Genomic DNA, 17604 nt, shown 5'->3' on the forward strand with positions numbered 1-17604 from the left:
ATAACTCCAGGAACATTTATGTAAAATCAATTCTCCAAGGAAAATGTAGTGAACTAAAAAGGGCTTCCAAGTAGAAGCAGGTTGTAGCCTTAGGATCTGATCTGGAAAACACAATGCACATACTTTACTTAACATTTGTGAGTCATCTCATTTAAGTTAGACCTATAGAGGTGAGTGCGTCCAGGATTTTGCCTTTGGCAATGGTGAAGCAGCTGAAAATTGTGGAGGTGTTTTACAGCAGTTTTCTGCTGGTAGCTCATTTTGGTTAGGTTAGAGAAATTCCCAGTCTGATCCTCTCCGGGCTGTTCTGGTTATCGGTTGCTGCTTGTTCTGATGATTTCCTTCTCCAAATGTAAGGCTTCACTTTGCTGGGACGTCGCGCGGATGCCTCAGCGTGTTTCCCCTTTCAGATGAGCAGTTCTCCAGTCTCCGGTTACGTTTGCTTAGGCAGGGTGAAGTAAACCAGTTAAAAGGAAACTGAGCCCATTCGCTCATCTCAGGAGTCTGAAGTTTCAGATTATTTGACAATGTCAAATAAACATCTCTGTACATTTGCACTGAAATGGGATTTTGGACAGTTTAATAGATCTGGTTTCGCGTGCAGTTTTAAACATTGGGTAAAATTTTGGAAGCCAATAGTGGGCTCATAGACCAAAAGTCTCCGAGGGACTGTTGCAAATCTACATTAGGTTCCTGAGCGCTAGAATTTGCATTCAGTTGAAGGAAGTGTGGAGACCCTCTGATGAAGTGCAAGAGCTCAGTTTAATCTTTCTAGGGCAGATAATAATTTAAATTCAACTCTACTTTGTGAAGTAACTACAACAAATCCTTGTATGTTTATTACATATGTCGGTGTGTGAGGTGAAGGAGCCTCAGGTGTGTTAACAGTGTTTTCTCACGTCAAATGCAGTATATCAAAAATCCCTTTCAAAATGTAAGCAAGTTCCTTCATAAAACTGTGTCAGCTTTGGGGGTTTTAGCCTATACTGCTCTTCGCGGGAGGCTGTTCCAGAGCTGGATCCTCTGAAGGCTGGGAATTTTTTTCTGATTCTTACCATAAATTTATTTATGGCCAACTATTTTCCATTTGTTCTTAAGCCAACATTGTCCATTAGCTTAAGTAGCACTTCTCCTTCACTGGTGTCCCCCTTCAGTTCTCCCTTCTTTTGGCCATCCCCAAGATGCATTTAGAGCGTGACTTTGCTGGGATAAGTAAGTCAAACGTTTAAAGTCGCCTTTTGTGGTGTGGGCTTTCCGTTTACTTACTTGATGCCCTTTCAGTTTTCCAGTTGAAGCCTGAGCACAGGAGGAGGTCACCAGTGTGTTTCAGCGGAGCTTTTGCCACCGCCTGAAGGCTTAGGCACACTTTTGCTGGGCAAAGAGACGCGTGGCCGAAGATGTTGCCCTGTCCAGACCAATTGCTGTGGCTACCCTTTGGGGAGTGCCTGTTCCAGGGCAGACAGACGGTCTGGGTCATCTCAGCCACACCTGCCCCGTTTAGCTGAGCTTGGCTGAGCGGAGCCCCCGTGCTGGAGCAGTGCATGTGGTCCACGCGGCTGCGGCAGCAGCACCCGCTGCCGAAGGGATGGCGGGGACAGCTAGGGGAGCAGAGAGGTATCATGCAGGCACAGTCGTTAGCTCAGGGTTTGGGGGCTGTTTTGCTCCTGAGCAGACCCCATTTGCTATGTGTCACTGTGAGGGACAAGGTGGGACCCCACATTTCTTCAAGGGGCTGGATTCTCATCAGGTGTATAGTAGTCTCCAGGCACAGGGTTTCTTTGCTTGTGTCAGTCATGAGCCAATATTGGGTTGTGCATCAGGCACTGCACTGACCTGTTCTTGAGTTAGTGCTTCCTGCCATTGCTAAAGTCAATTCATGTCTTGTTACTCTGGCTCCCCACCTGCCTGTCAGGAACAGGAATCACTGTTCACTTTAAGATAGCACTTGATAAAATCGTGCTTTGCCAGGCAAGCCAGCATTTTGCTTCAAACATCACCCTTTTTATGACCTCTTTTTTTTTTCCCAAAATGGAAATTATTACTGTGAGAGTCTCAGTTTATTGCAGAAATAATTGAGCACGTTGACACATTTTAATAGGACAGATTTCAGAGTATCATACTGCAGATCTGACAGTTGCATCTGGCCTTACATCTCATTCTTTGCCAGCAGGGTAGTCCCTACTGTACTGCCACGCTAATTAATCAGCTCAGCGCTTTGTTGGGATCATTGTGTGGGTTTCAGTTTCACAAAAGGATTTGCTGACTTGGCTTTTTATCTATGAAGTAACTTGACAGTGCACATTTCCAAAACAAAAGACTGAAACCTAGAAACTAAACAGAAGCAGGCTTAGAAACACGTGTGCACTACTTCAGGAGAAAAATACCTCCTGTGACTGAAATCCATAAAGCCATTGAAATTACTTATTTGTTGCTTTTGACTTCTACTTCAGAACTAGCTAATGAAATTTCTCCAGCTTTTAAGGTTAGACTGTAGAATGGTGGGGAGTTTGTTTATTATTTAATACTACTCTTGTCTGTCCTAGTCTCATCTAATATCTGAATTGCTTGGGTTTGATTCTTTGTTCATATGGGTCAGACGAGACATAAGGAGTGCAGGGAACCATCAGCCTGTGAAGCAGTCTCACGCCATTTTTGTCTGCTCAAACCTTCAGTCAAGTTTGATGGCACACCGTAAAACACTGTCTTAGTTCAAGTGCATTGTACTGTGTCTCGTGAAAGTCGTAGGGCAGAGATGACAACACATACCTTAATGTGTGTGCTTCCTCGCATGTATGTATTCTTGCTGTTCTTCCTTCTCGCTCAGATCAATAAACAGTATTTCTTGCACTAGCTGAGCTGCATGGATGCCAAAGGGGTCACAACAGACTGCAATTTGAGGATGCAGCCTCCGCTAAATGGACTCTGAAATGTTGCTGTGCGTTCTTCACTGCCCAGTTACAGGGGGGACAGTCACCACATAGTGCTGAGATAAGGAGATACTGGCATTTTAAGGTCTGCCCTGGGAAAGTGGTGAACACCTGCAATTCCTGTTGAGGTCAAGAAGTGCAGGTGCTCAGCAGTTCTCTTGCAGGTCACCTTTTAAACAAACACTTTTCACAAAACCTTTTCACTCACCTTTAAAAGCAGAAAGTCCACTACCAGGCGCTTTCAGTTCCTCTCATTTTCCTGGCAGTTTCGCATTACAGGGATTCATGGAAATTGAACAAGGCGAAGGTTGCAATCAGTTCTGTCTAGAAGCAACCAAATATAACCTGAAACTGTTATGCATACACCCTTGGGGGTGTTTTTAAGTAAATGGAATGAAAGCTCGAAGGAGAGTGGTGTGAGCCTTTCACACATGACTTTATAGAGTTCTCTATAAAGTTACAATAAAATAAAAAGCTGTTCAAATGTATGTCTCCTTATTTTGTACAGGCTTTACTGAAGCAAGCTCTGCTTGCAGCCTCTTCCTGTTCTTTCCCCCATACTGATGGTGTGGGGGGTAAGCAAGCAACTGTGTGGGTGCTTAGCTACTGGTTGGGGTGAACCCACCACACCCAGTGTTCTGGAATTTTAAATAATCTTGAGCTTAAGACACTGCTTGAAAAGGAAAAAAACAGTATCAATCCTTCCTCTTGAACTAGTGTCTTCCCTTACAACTTCTTGCTTATAGTAGTACATAGCAGTTAGGAAGCACTTCCCACTTCCTTGGGATTTTAGAAGTATTCAAGCAAATTAAAAGCCTACATCCTGCAAAAAATGTTTATGAACACACTTTTGTGTCCTCCTAAATTCCTGAGTTATACATGAAAATGGATCTTAGGCTGCTGAATTACTGTGTTGCAGTTAAACCTCACAAAAATCCTGTGAAGTAGACAATTTATTATTTCCATCTGAGAGATGGTGAGGCTGAGGCAAACTCATCCACTGATTTGCGTCTTCCTCCTCGTCCCAGAGTAGCGACTACCTGTTCCTGGTTGTACTCAGTTTCTTGACTGTTGTTTTACCCCATATGAAGATGGAGAAGTAAATGCTGTATTTGTTTTCATGGTGTGGGCAAAGTGGAAAAAGGTGAAGCCGGGTCTGAAAATAACAGAGGGGTAGGATACCTAGATGAGAAATAATCATTTGTTTGCACAATGCTCTTAGCCTTGCTCTCTCTTGTCAAAACTCTCGAGTCCTGCTGTTCCTCTGGGTCATTGCTGTAGCACTGTAACAGGGAAGGAGAAAAAAAACCCGAGGTGGCTGGGAATAAAGGGCACTAACTGGGTGAAGGGATGAAGTTGCCTCCCCAGCCTTAGTTTGTGGAGCTAAAGAGACAGGACTTACGCTGCCATGTATAATACACTGGGAGGAATGAGAAGGCCAAACAGTTTAAGGATGCATGAGCCTCATCCACATCTGCTGGCACAGAGCTGCAGTGGCTTCGGTTTCTTGTTGCGCTGATGACAGGTAATGCAATAGCTCCCTGGAGGAGCGTGACTTCCCTTGCCTTCGGCGTGGCCGCCGCACTCGGGGCCGGGGGCCTGGGAGGGACGTGCCAGACTGGGAATCAGGAGCCGGCCCTGCGCCCAGCTCGGGCCATGCAGGCAGCTGGGGTTACGACAGCTCGCTCCACCAGTACTGCCCATTCCCAGCTTTGACTCCGCTGCTTAGATCGTGGGCTCTCTGGGGCAGACACAGGCCTGTGGCATATGTGGTGTGTTCACCCTCGTGGCTGGGGTAATATGTACAGCTGCCACAGTAAGAAATATTTGCTAGCCTTGGTAGTACTGTGTGTACAGTTATATGCTCAAAGAAGAAAAAGAATAAAAGGATGCTGCGGAGCAGTTTTGACCAAATCCTACAGCTTACATTGGCAAAAATTGCAGGGCTTGGTATTCTTCCTGTTCAAATATTGGCTTGAGTGATGAGGTTTTTCTATTAAAAGGTCTCAGTGTACTGTTGTAGGCTGAACTTCTTTCACCCCTGCTATCTAAAATCGTGTTTATGGAAACATGGGTGTGTGGCCTTAATAGCTGTTCAATCAACCTTCACTTCAGTATTTGACTTTCAGTCCCTCTTGTTTTGCAAGACTAATATCCTCTTAATAAAAGTAACCTTGTGTGCATTCAACTCTGCTTGCGTACGGATACCTGAAAGCAAGTTGAAAATGGCTTTGCCAATATTACAAGCAGAATGTAAAAAAAAAAAAAAAAAAAAAAAAATCTTAAAATAGCATACAAAATATTAACAAAGATTTTCTGCACTCTCGAGTTGTCAGGAGAGCGTGTGATTCTTTCCACATTAAGAAGGGAGTTTCTCAAACAGTTCAGCAGCCGAATGCCCGGGGCTGCGCTATGCAAAACACGTCCCCTTCTCAAGGCAGCTTTTACTACAGCTGAATAAATGATGTGGTAGGTACGCATGGCTAGAGGTGCACATCAGCAGGCATCGAGGGGGAGAAGTTCAGGTGGGAGCTCTCTAGGGACAGCCAAAGCCACATCCTGCGTGTGGTCCATGTTCCCTCCTCCAAGGGGCAGGTCTGCATTTTGCAAGCCAGCAGCTATCTCCGATAAAAACATCCTCCCTGTGCTGACACTTGTTTTGTCTGCGTTTTGCCTGCAGTGGCTGAGGAACCCAGGCCCCCAGCATGAGAAACGGACTCTCTTTGGAGACATGGTGTGCTTCTTGTTTATCACTCCGCTGGCGACCATCTCTGGCTGGTTGTGTCTACGAGGAGCAGTGGACCATCTGCACTTTAGTAGTAGGCTAGAAGCTGTTGGCCTCATTGCACTCACTGTCGCACTCTTCACTATTTACCTCTTTTGGACCCTAGTAAGTATTGGTTTTCTATTCAACTCACAGGAATAAGGGAAAGAACAAATCGGAAAATTAATTACACAGAGTGCTGTAGAGCAGGTGGACCGTTTTACAAAGCATTGCTTATATTTACATTCTGTATTGATAAATTTAAGTTACATCTGCAAGAAACATCTGAGTTCCACACCATTCAAGTTCTGTGGAAAACGAGACAGTTTGCCTTTGGGGTCAGTAATTCCCAAATCCCAAACACCAGAGGGGATAGCAAGAGGGAGACAAGGAAGTAACATGGAGGAGTTCAAGACAGATGCTACAGGAGGGAGTTTCATCAAAGATGATGTGCAAAAGGTGAAGGCACAGTGCACAAAAAAGCTTTAGGTGAACAACCTGGCTGCCACAGAGGATTCAGATTTTATTCTAATCCAACATCTGGCTAATTTTACAGTTCAAAAGCCTTGGACGTGGGTGCATCCCGTGCTTTCCCCATTCCTCGTGCTCGTGGCACTGGGGGAAGTCCATAGCAGAACGCACCTTACACCCAGGTCTGCAGAAACGTAGCTGCCTTTGAGTGCAGATTAAATCACTGCCTTATTCCCATCCTGCACCCAGGTGTGCTGTAACTTGCATGCTGATCCATCCTAAAAGCCACTTGTTTTGTACCAGGTTGTACAAACTGAGATCCGTTCCTGGGCCCAGTGCACCAATAAACCCTTGGCCCAGCAGAAGTGAAGGGAATCCAGAGGACAGCTGCCCAAATAAGTCTTTATCAAGCCATGGTCTAGCAGTTCACTGAAAACCCCAGGTTACTGTTGAGTTTGACATTTCACACCTCTAGCTCTGGTGGGGGAAGGAGAACAGAACAACGGATGCAGACAGGGAGCATTCACACTAACAGGGTAATGCTTGTGCAGTGGTGCAAGGCTGTGCTGCTGTGAGAGAAAAAGCTCATCTGAGCCTGTGCTGCCCTGACTGGGGGCAAGACCACCGTGCCTGTGGTGCTGGCACGGCCTCTAATGCCACAGGGCCAGCGCCCAGCTCTCCCCCTCAGTAGGCATGGCCACGTGCTGCATGGCTGACCCCTTCCAGCAGTTTTTGATCAGTGTAAGCTGCTGAGGAGGTGGCACTTTTAAGAACTGCATTAGCAGAACTAGCCCACAGCAAGAAACTCCTATGCTGAGCCTAGAGTAAGCTTGGAAAAGGGGAGGTGGGGGGAAACACAAAAACCCCACACTACCTAACAGCTAGCCCCAAGAAAGCTATGAAAGGTAACATCTCATTTACTTCATTCATAACAGTGAAACCCTGTCTCATCCATAGAGGACTTGCAGGCTAATTTTAGCAGTGCACAACAGTAGGGAAAGCTCAAGAGTTCTGCCTCAGCCTCCTGCAGTTTCTCTTTGTTGTTTCTGCTTCCATGTTCTGTGAAGCTGCAGCAGCAGTACTCCCCTTTGACAGGATGGTCGTTTACTCCAACAGTGCGGTGGCACTTGTATTTCCTGCAGTACTAGCTGTAGACATGTCTGTCAGGTATTCAAGCAAAGGTTTTTCAAATCTCCTTTGAAAAGGAAATTTCAAATTTCCTTAGAAACACAAATGCTGTCTAATTTACCTTATATACATAATTCACAAGCACCAAAATGGTTGGAAATTGGAAAGGGTAGTCTGGCTAAGTAGTTGCATTTAATTACCCATGACACATGGACATATCTAACCTTCCTCATTAAGACTTCTACAGCATCTCAGTTGTAGTCCCTACCACCGTCTATTGCATTTGCATTGTAAGTGGCAAAAATCCCTTCTATTCATTTATAACTTTTACCCCTTCAAAAGCATACAGAGAAATGTGTTATTGGCACTTGCAGAATATGGTGATGGTAAGCCTGATGTAAATGCATACCTTGGTTGATTTAATTGAAATATAGTATCTTTAATGTCCACTGAGTTGTGGAAGAGGTAATTCCACTCTAATCTATTATTCAGACCAGCAGGAAGTGGATGGGCTAATGAAGCACTGTGTGCATCAGGGAAGGGCAAGGCAGGAAGCCTCTCAGGGCACCGTAACCCTCCTGTTCAGCATGGGGTTAGTTCAGTGGGTAGAGCAGAGAGGCATGGTGGGAAGGACTCTCAGGCTCTCTTCACAGGACAGAAGGTGCCCTCATTGCCCTCGCAGCATTAGTACTGGATGGAAGAGTTTTAGGGAGGTTTAAGTATAGCTGCAGATTATGTCAATAGGCTTGAGTGACAGTGTTTTCACACACTTTCTCAGATGGCAGATTTGCAAGTCAAGGTAGAGATTTAAAGCAGCTACTTTACAAATGGCACTAAGCACCCTACACATGGAAGACATGCCCACTCTCTGCTCCACAGCCTGAGACCCATCAGTCACGCAGGAAAGCCCCAGCCTGCATTGCCTTTGGGGAGGTTCCACACTCCCCTTGCCATACAGCAAGGAGTGGATGCACGTGCAGAAGTGCTAACCCCATCAAGTGCTTCAGCAGCACCTGCCCTTTAATTTTCAGAAATGGGAGAATCCTGTACTACTTGCTCAGTTATGGCTGTGCAGGGAACAGATTGAGTGCTGTGGGGTAAATTACACACAATATGTCATATAATGCTCCTTTAGGTCCTGGGAAAATTAAGAAAACAAAAACTTCATTTTACTTCCAATAAATCAGCTTATTTTCTCTGGAGGCAAAAGCTGGCATATAGATTATTTACACACCACAGTTATCCCAGTGAGCAGAGAATGGGAGAGATACTATTTTTAGCATCCAAGAAGCTATTTTATCCCTTCCCCTAAAACAGCCAAAGTTTTCCATAAAATGCTGTTGCTTTTCCTCTGCATTTAATCACTCTAACTGATGTACACACACAAAAAAAGCCTGCTAGTCCCAAGGAGAAAGCTTCAGACACAAAACAGATACTGCTATTTAAACTAAGAATTCAGGGTCACACTCTGCTTTCTCTTGCACACAGGTAATCTTGACTCCTGTAAGATCAAGTAGCAGGTTGGAGTACAACAGTATTTGGCCCTATAGCTTCCAGTGTAACATAACTGCTGATTTAAAACAAAGGCTAGCCCAAATTAATTCAGAGTAAGTTAGAAAGATAGACACTCCCCTTGCTATCCTATTGAAGAGGCAAACAAAGGAGTTTAGTGTGCCAAGGACCAGTGTAAATCTGGCCTTTGTTCAGCATCTCAAGAGCGTAGCTCAGCATCTAGTGTAACACCTTAGGGTGAGTAACCGTGGCTCTGCTGAAATTCAGTAGCTGACATTGCTTGGAAATCGCCTCCAGGCAAGAGCCCATTGTAAACAAGCTGTCAAACTTAACTAGGATATCCTGTGAAAATGCCTTAAACAAACAAGCGGTTAAAGCCTGGCTTAACAATGCAGCCGTTCCTCAAAGAACCTCATGTGATGCTACTTCAAAACTCAACCTAAACTCTAGCTCACTCCTCTGAAGCAGTCACTGCATTTTGCATGGCATTCATCTTTGCAGGTGGTTTTTTTTTCCCCTCCTCCCTCTACCACATGATTTCTGCTGATACTGTAGTGCCTTTTAAAAAGAGATTTCTCATGTTCTTTCAATGTACGATGTTCCACAGAAACAAAGATGCAGACTGCTTAACCTTCAGGGGGAGCAGAGGAGATTGAAAGGTGGGGAATCAATTCATCTGTTGGAAGAGTTCTTTGGGCATCTGCTTAGTGAACAAAAGCTCTGTAGGATTCCCTCGTTAACAGCAGACAGCCATATAAAGATCTAAAAAAAAAAACCCAGAAAGTTTTTTTGTCCCTAGTAGGATTTTATAGAAAGGTAAATTATTTATTTAGGTAAAAGCACCCTTTTTGCAATAAGGAAAGGGGTTTGAAGGATATTCATAGGCATGTATATTACTTAATATCCCTCCATATCTCACTGGCAGCCAGCCTGTCATTGCTGTAGGGGTAGGAAAGCAAGCAGCACAGCCCCTTTTCACAGCAGCACACACAGCCACTTCTCTGCAAACAGTCAGCAGCATCTTCCACCCAGCTATGCAAACCAAGCGTGTTCCCTCCAGCCTTTATGGCACCCTCTGCCCTCTGAACAGCATTGACCTACAGAAGTGGCACAGGTGTGTAAAAATCAGTGACAAATGACCAGCTGTACATGAAGACAGAACAGCTAACAAAAAAAAGGTTCCTCCTGTGTTCACTGTGTGGGTCCTTCCTGCCCACATCTCAAGAACATGGTAACTGCCATGTGGCACATTTCACCCAAAAAGTCCCAAGCCAGTTTACAGGTTACTTTATTTTTTTTTTTAAACTGCACATGTGCATCATCTTACACAGACATAACTCTCACTATACTTGGATGTCACTAAAATAAGCAGTAAACTATTAAAAAAAATATAGGGCCAAGTTATCTTGTATATCCATAGCAGTCAGTCATTTCCCTTCCACTCTTTGCAGAACCACACTAAGGTTGAAATTGGTTAGCTGATAACAAAAAAAATTCAAAGACAATCTAAATTGAGATGCACACATGTTGGCAGATGGCTCACACTCACCTTGTTGTGTCTGTGCAATCTTGAATTTGATGCATTCAGCAATAAAGCATTACAAGGTAGAACATACGACCCTGTCAGTGTTTGCACACAGCTTAGCTACCTGCAAGCCTTCACCACCCAGCCAATTACATTATTTGTCAGTTTAACAACTTGCAGCATAATAGCACCCCAAACTCATTCTCATTGTAAGTGGCTGCCAATAATTCTAGTTCTTGGGAAAGACAGAGGCAGGATGTCTGATTTTGCATGTTATAAAAAGGGAATGAGAGGTAGGCAACAGCAGAAAGTAGGGCACAGGCTGCTTTTCTTCTCTGCTGTGGCAACTTGGGGAACAAGCCATCTACATGGTAGGTCTCATCTTTTTGCTCGTTTTTATCCCACCCAGTTAGGCTGCTTATCAGCTTTTTGTTCCACTTGAAGGCATTTCCCCCCACACTCCAGTTGATTCCTTGGAGGACTGCAGCGGCTCTAAACACAGTGCATCTCTCTCCTCTCCCCAGGTATCCTTTAGGTATCACTGTAGATTATACAATGAATGGCGTCGGACCAATCAGCGGGTGATACTCCTAATCCCAAAGTCTGCCAACATCCCCTCCAACCAGCAGTCCCTGCTGGGCCTGCAGCCCCTCAAAAGGAACTCAAAGGAGACAATCGTTTGATTTGGGCAGTTCTGCACAGGGGCCATGCACTAAAAATATCTTCCTCAGTCTCATGGGGATCAGACACCGTCCAGAACCCAGGAATGTGCTATTCGGATTTACAAACTCTTTGCAGAGGAATAAATCACTGTTTGAATTCAAATCATAGATGCTGCAATTGTATGATATTTGCTAAGCTGCCAAACTTGTTTATTTAGCAGATACTGTATGGAATTCTACAAACTCGTGTTAATACTTGCATCATCAAGTGATGCAAACTTTTTTATTATTGAAAATATTAAACTATGATAATTAACAATGCAAAACAGGTTTAAAAAGTGCTTTGTTTTTATCATTTCCTGTTCTTACAGTATTATTTCTTTAAGGTAGCTGGATAGTAACCAGTGCTGTTTTTTCTTTCCTAAAGCACAGCAATGGCATTCCCCCAGCTGATTTTATTTGAAGGTCCTTTATACCAATATTTTGGATTTATTAAAATTTGTGTGTAACAAGTTCTGCAAATTGGCATATTATTTAAACACTAGAAAGTGATCAGAAAATTATCTTCTCTGTTTCCTCTTCAGCAGGGAAGTTCCGATAGGAAAATTCTTCAGTAATAAGTTTAGCATGTGCAAAAGAAAGAAATGACACAAATTGCAATAATCTTCCTACTCAAAAGTATTCTAGTACATAGCGCTCAGGAAAAAAAATAATTGTACTTTTTCCACTCAGAAGCAACAAATTAGGCACCACATTCTGCACTGAAGTGCACATTCTGCTGGTGTGAATTCAAACTTAGCCAATTTAGTTTGCATTTACACCAAGCTGAATTTAACCCTAATTGTAAGACTTATCTTTGTAAGGAAAACTCTGCATACATAATGAATGAGATCATTAGACATGTTTTAGGAAGCAGGAACTTGTCTTGCATAAAAATTAGCATTATTTTAAAGCTGCAAAATTTTCAGCTTGACAGGTAGTTTTAGCAGAGTATGTAAACCCAAACCTCTCATTGTAGCACTGAGACTAAGGCTTTTTTTAAAAAATGTAATAATACACAGCCTAGTATGGTGACCAAACAATTTGGAGTGTAAAGCCTCGACTTTATTCCTGGGTGGCATTATCTATTTCCCCTTGGGTTTATGCCCAATTCATTCAGCAATTCTTCACTCTCAGAAGAGACACACACTTACGTAGAGAGACTTATCTTACAGAACTACACAAAATTTCCTTAACAAATGCTGCTAGAATGAGAAATTGATACCTAGCCCCTTTGAATAGATTAATTTTTTTAGAAATGTGCGTAGATGGCAATGCCACATCTTATGTTTTCCAAACTCTGCAGAAACTGAAAATAAAAAGGAATACATAGCAAAAAGGCTAATAATTTATAATTCAGATAGTTCAAGGTATTATGGGTGTTTACCATCAGACAAGAGCTTATTTGATGTTGTGTGTGCTCTATGGAAGAAAAAGCTTAGTACACAAACCCAAGTCTGTTAGCTTCTTTATTCTGTCTTTGGACCAGCCTAGCTGTAGTCATGTTATTATACAGTATTCTTTGTAACTGTCAATTTCATGGGGATACAAGGATCAACTACCTATATAAAGCAATAACAGCCTCATTCAGACACAAATCTAGTTTCACAGCAAGCCAAGATGTGTAAGAAAATCATGGACCTGCAGATCTATACTCATTAATCTGACAATAAGGTCAGGGGTTGGTCATATGGCAGTGAGTACCTGCTTCTCTTCCAGAGAAAACTATACAAGATACTGAAGACACGGGTATCGCAAACTCTGTGATGACCTAAAACCTGTAGTGCTTTTTTTTAAACCCTCTTCCCAAATGCAACTAACTTTCTGGATAGAAGACTGAACATGCATGTAGGCAGAGAGTTCCAGGTTGAAAGAACGCCTGCTAGCCAGGGGCACAGAAATAAAGCAAGTCTAGCTGGGTCAGGACACTGTCAGACTGTTTTAATACCTACACATTTGCTTTAGGTAAGCTTTCTTCAGAATTCTGTTACTACTTTTGATTCTTTGGGAGATAGCCCAGCAAGTTGGCCCATGAAAGAAGTGTTATTCTTAAGTAAGTACTATTCTTGATTTTGTTTCATGAAACAAAAAATTAGGATGATACAGAATTAAGTAGCAACTAGGAAAACAATTATTCAAATCAAGCTGCAAGGTATATGCACACAGATCAGCATAGTGACTTGGCCCAGCTCGTCTGTGTTACTCCAATTTCATTTTTTTGTTTAAAGACAGCTTATTTAATCTGAAGAAGGCACACTGAAGCAGCCAGAGAGGAAGTATGGTCCAGTTCAGCAAATACATTACTACTCTAGTTTCTCTGCTTGATGCACAAGTACAGCAAAACTGACTGCTGAAGTCACTAGCAATAGTCTCCCATGCATTTTCTTGAGAAACAAATGCCAGAAAAGATCCAGTCATGCACTTATCCTTTTGCATTAAACTCATGGAAAAAAAGCATACTTCATATTCTTCCTTGTTTTTCCTAAAACATAGAACAGGAAGGTGGGTGATATTAATTCTTATTCCCACTTCTGTTCTGAACTAAAGACTTGCAGACAGAAGGCTCCTCTTGACAAGTATTGCTTTTTCTTCCACTAGTTGAGGCTGTTGTTGCCACACCAAGTCCAAATTTCAATGAACAATTTTAAAACTGGATCATTACAGCAAATATTCTACAACAGCAGAAATACTCATTTTCATCTGAATAGATGTGAAAGACAAAATTAACTGCAGCAGTAGCTACATCTAGCAAAGCTTCTGGCAGTACAATGACACCTTTGTTATGCTATCCTTAAAGAGTTCCCAGTTAAGCAAATATAAAAGTTAACTAATGAAAGGATGGGGGAGGTCTTTTTTTCTTTTTTTTAAATAATGTCACTGAATTTGCTTCTCAGCAACATTACGCTTTCTTCTCATGCAGCTGGCCTTGCCATTGACATTCCTTTTCCATGTAAGAAGTTACATAGAAGGAGCAGTATTCAAATCAGTATTTTGAGCTGCAAGTGATAAAAGCAACAGCAACTTAAGCCACCCAAAAAATCCTTCTATGAAGCTGCAGGCATAATACAGTTTTGTTCCTCCCTTTCACATCCTGCTTGCCGATGACGGAGATTGCCATCCTAAGTGTATAGGGTTAAACCCACACAGAGTCCACTACAATTCAGTATTAATGATGAGTGCAATGCAAAGTGAGGAAGTTTTACTTCTTCTACATAGCCTTTTCCCTGCGAGACTAGTCTATCATATTATATAAAACAACAAACAAGGCAAAGTTAAAGTAAGGTTAAGCAGTGGTATTTGACAAAATGACGATGTTGAAAAGGTACGAGATTCAACAGCAGGAAGCTATGCGACTCCTCACTTCCTATTGTAGTGAGGAGAATAAAACAGAGGAAGCAGCAGTATAAACCACTTAGGAAGAAGGGAGGAAAGCACATTCAGTGGATAGAAGAAACTGGTACAGAAGGATGTAATTGAAGATTGAGAAATACCATAGCTGCCTGTTCAACTGGAAGGAAGTCACAGCATAAGTAGGATTAAAGATACTTCAGGTTTTTCGTTTTTGTTTTGTTTGTTTTGGTTTTGTTTTTTTTCTGTTTTTTTTTAACTCAGCTGTATAGTTCTGCCAGACTGAGACTTCAAACTGTCATTTACATTTCATTTATTAAAAACAGATTTGCATCAGTTTTACAGTAGGAAGTCACACAGGGCAATGTGACAACTCAGTATATGAAGGGAATCAGGGCCAATATATGCAACTGGCCTTTGATGCAGTGGATACCATCAGAAAGAGAGGTGAAGAGCTACCAGGAGAAACACTTACGCACTAAAAGAGAGCTAAAAAAGCTCTCCCTTTCAAATGAAGGTAAGTTTAAAAAAAAATAACTGTTAATAATTAAGCTTTTCTTCTGTTATTATGAGACCGAGCTCCATTTAACACACAGCTGCTTAATTAAACAAGCATTTTCCTTGCAAGCAGAATTGAGTATTGCCTATTGACTGCCAAATACTGGTTTGGCGTATTCTGTGAAAAGTATCTGTAAAAACTACTAGACAATGCAAAATGTACAACAGAGGCCTCTAGCTTTATAAACACCTGGCAGGCCCACAAAACAAGCAAGCCTACAGTATGGGTATATAGTATGTAATGTAACTGATGATGACACCACACTGCATCCTAATTAATTGCTGTTATTCCACATTTCAAATTTAATTTCCACATAAGAAAGCTTCTTCAAAAATCAAGAAGTTACATCTCTCAACAGCTGCCAAGTTTGTTAGTAGCTTTCAGTTCTTAAATTTTTTTACTGACAGCCTCTTACACCTCATGTGTCTGTGCTACAACATTTTTTTCCTCCCTTTGATGTTGAAATGTTATAGAACCGATTGTGATTTTTCTTCAACTCTATCATAAGTGTATAGAATACTTTCCCAATAAAACTTGTTAAAATACAGAATCAATGTTGACATTCTATCTACAACATCCCATTACAAACAACAAAACACACAACCTACAGAAACAAAATACTACAGTTGCAGAGAAAACCAACATTACAGTTTCACTCCATGACTTACATTATGGAGAAGGTTAGACTTCTTGCCAGTAATCTTTTCTGTTCATAAAATGCAACACTCAAACCAGCTATGAAAATTCACATCCAAGAGTTAATTGGTAACTCTAGGAAAATCCTATGAAAGAGTCAGCTTAAGCTGAAATGTGCCTTTTACTGATGACACCAAATATAACTTTTCTTTCTTCAGGGTTAATCACACAGAGAACAAGTCCTGTATTTGTGCAAACTCATAAAAGGAAACCAGAGGAGAGCAGCAAAGGACTCAGAGCAATAAATGCACACTAAGCAAAACGTGAGATAAAATACCTAACTTTTGCCATAATCCTATGATGGATCTTGTTGAATATCATCAATAATTAAGTGTGCCAGTGTTTCCTTGAAGCTGACCATCGTAGACCAGGAAAGGCTAAGCAGGCATTCGCATCCATCAGACATAGCTTCCATTCCCTTTATAAAAATCACCAGTTAGTACTAGTTGTCCTATTTGGGTCAAGAGCTTTAAAAACTTTTATTCCCCATCAATTACTTACTTACTTTGCCTAGAGAAAAATACTTCATAGTCAATTACCATGTAGCCATTTTTGCCAAAGCAGCAGTCATATTTTTTTTCTACTACTACCACCTATACTGCTTACAGTGCAGTATGAATATAAAAGGCACTGTTTCACAGATTTGGAGTTTCCCCATAAAACATCATTTTCACTTCAGAAACCCTCAAATTAGTATCAAAATGATACACTGATAAGACAGTTAAATTTCTCCATGAAAATTTAAGACCAGCATTTAAAATGGTTTCTTTTACAGAAGCAGACAAATTAATAATTAGCATATATTGAAAGAAAAAGTATTTACATTACTTACACATTGATTTATATTTCTATATTTTGCTGTCTGCTTGAGCAAATACGATGTAGGTATATGAAGCAGGGATAAAGAAGTCAGAGGCATAAGCATGTGTAGCATAGAGCTACAACTGACTACACTGTAAAATAATTTGGGCTACAATTGATTACACTGAGGTTTATTAATGAACTTGTCCACTATAAAAAAAGAATGCAGTTTACAGGTTTGCTGATTTTGCTGTGAAGAGACCCAAAAAATCAAACTTGTGCAGAAGCAAGACCAGCTGACAGGAATGCCTACTCTTGCCTCAAGAGTGTTCATTATACAATGCTAGTGTGGTACAAGTCAAACCACTTGTTTCCTGAACAGATTCTTACTCTGGTTTTCACAGTAATGAATGTATTTGAGCAGATACATTTCTGGTAAAGTGTTTTTCTAGTTGCAAGCAGTAAGTTACTAAACAGTTTTCACCTGCCAGGATGATACAATTTGTATCTCTTGTCAGCTGTGTAACAGATCAGTATCAGACAATGATAATCCACACCTGTTGCCAAGTCTAGAAAGGACTGAATGTACCTAAAAATAATCATTACATATTACTGTAACAGTAGTAATAAAAAGACCTACCAAAATTTTAATCACACGTTGAACATGTCTACAGAGCTAACTAGGATATTGTTTGCTTCTTCTCTGGCTCATTACCTGACTCACAACCTCCAGAAAACATGAGCACGTCACATAACATTGCATATAGTCAATTAGCTCATTTTTCAGTGGTCAGTGGATGTACCAAATCCATCAGTGTGCCTTCTCACCCCCAGACTGGTGTTGATCATGGCAGTAACCCCAACAGCCAAGGTGGTGTATTTTGAATGCAGTTCCAAACTAACAGGAACAAGAGCTCTCATGTCTATATTGTGTGACAGAGGAGAAAAAAATTAGTATTGCCATAAAAATTTGCGTTTGCTGCATACAGTGGCACAATGCATAGCCCTCCACAAGCTTGAGGCTGGTGTTTTTCAGTACAGCAATGAAAGGTCCACCCTACCTTGCAGTAATCAAAATGTACTTCTGGACTTCAGTGTGGAAAGATGGGGAAGAGGTAGGAGAACAGAAGCTGTTCTGTTCAATAACGCAGAAACTTTCAAAAGTTATTATG

The 17604-nt window shown here is 41.6% G+C and overlaps 1 protein-coding gene across 1 annotated transcript in view; it reads left to right on the forward strand.

Moving 5' to 3' along the window:
* Nucleotides 1-11313, forward strand: part of MARCHF3 (membrane associated ring-CH-type finger 3) — a 78164-nt gene extending 66851 nt beyond the window's left edge. Inside the window, exons 4-5 of the mRNA XM_075526975.1 lie at nt 5608-5817; nt 10852-11313. Coding sequence (XP_075383090.1) covers nt 5608-5817; nt 10852-11010 — 369 coding nt within the window. The 3' untranslated portion in view covers nt 11011-11313. The remainder of the gene's footprint in view (nt 1-5607; nt 5818-10851) is intronic.
* The last annotated feature ends 6291 nt before the right edge of the window (nt 11314-17604 follow it).

This window comes from Mycteria americana, chromosome Z (assembly GCF_035582795.1).
Source record: "Mycteria americana isolate JAX WOST 10 ecotype Jacksonville Zoo and Gardens chromosome Z, USCA_MyAme_1.0, whole genome shotgun sequence".
NCBI lineage: Eukaryota > Metazoa > Chordata > Aves > Ciconiiformes > Ciconiidae > Mycteria > Mycteria americana.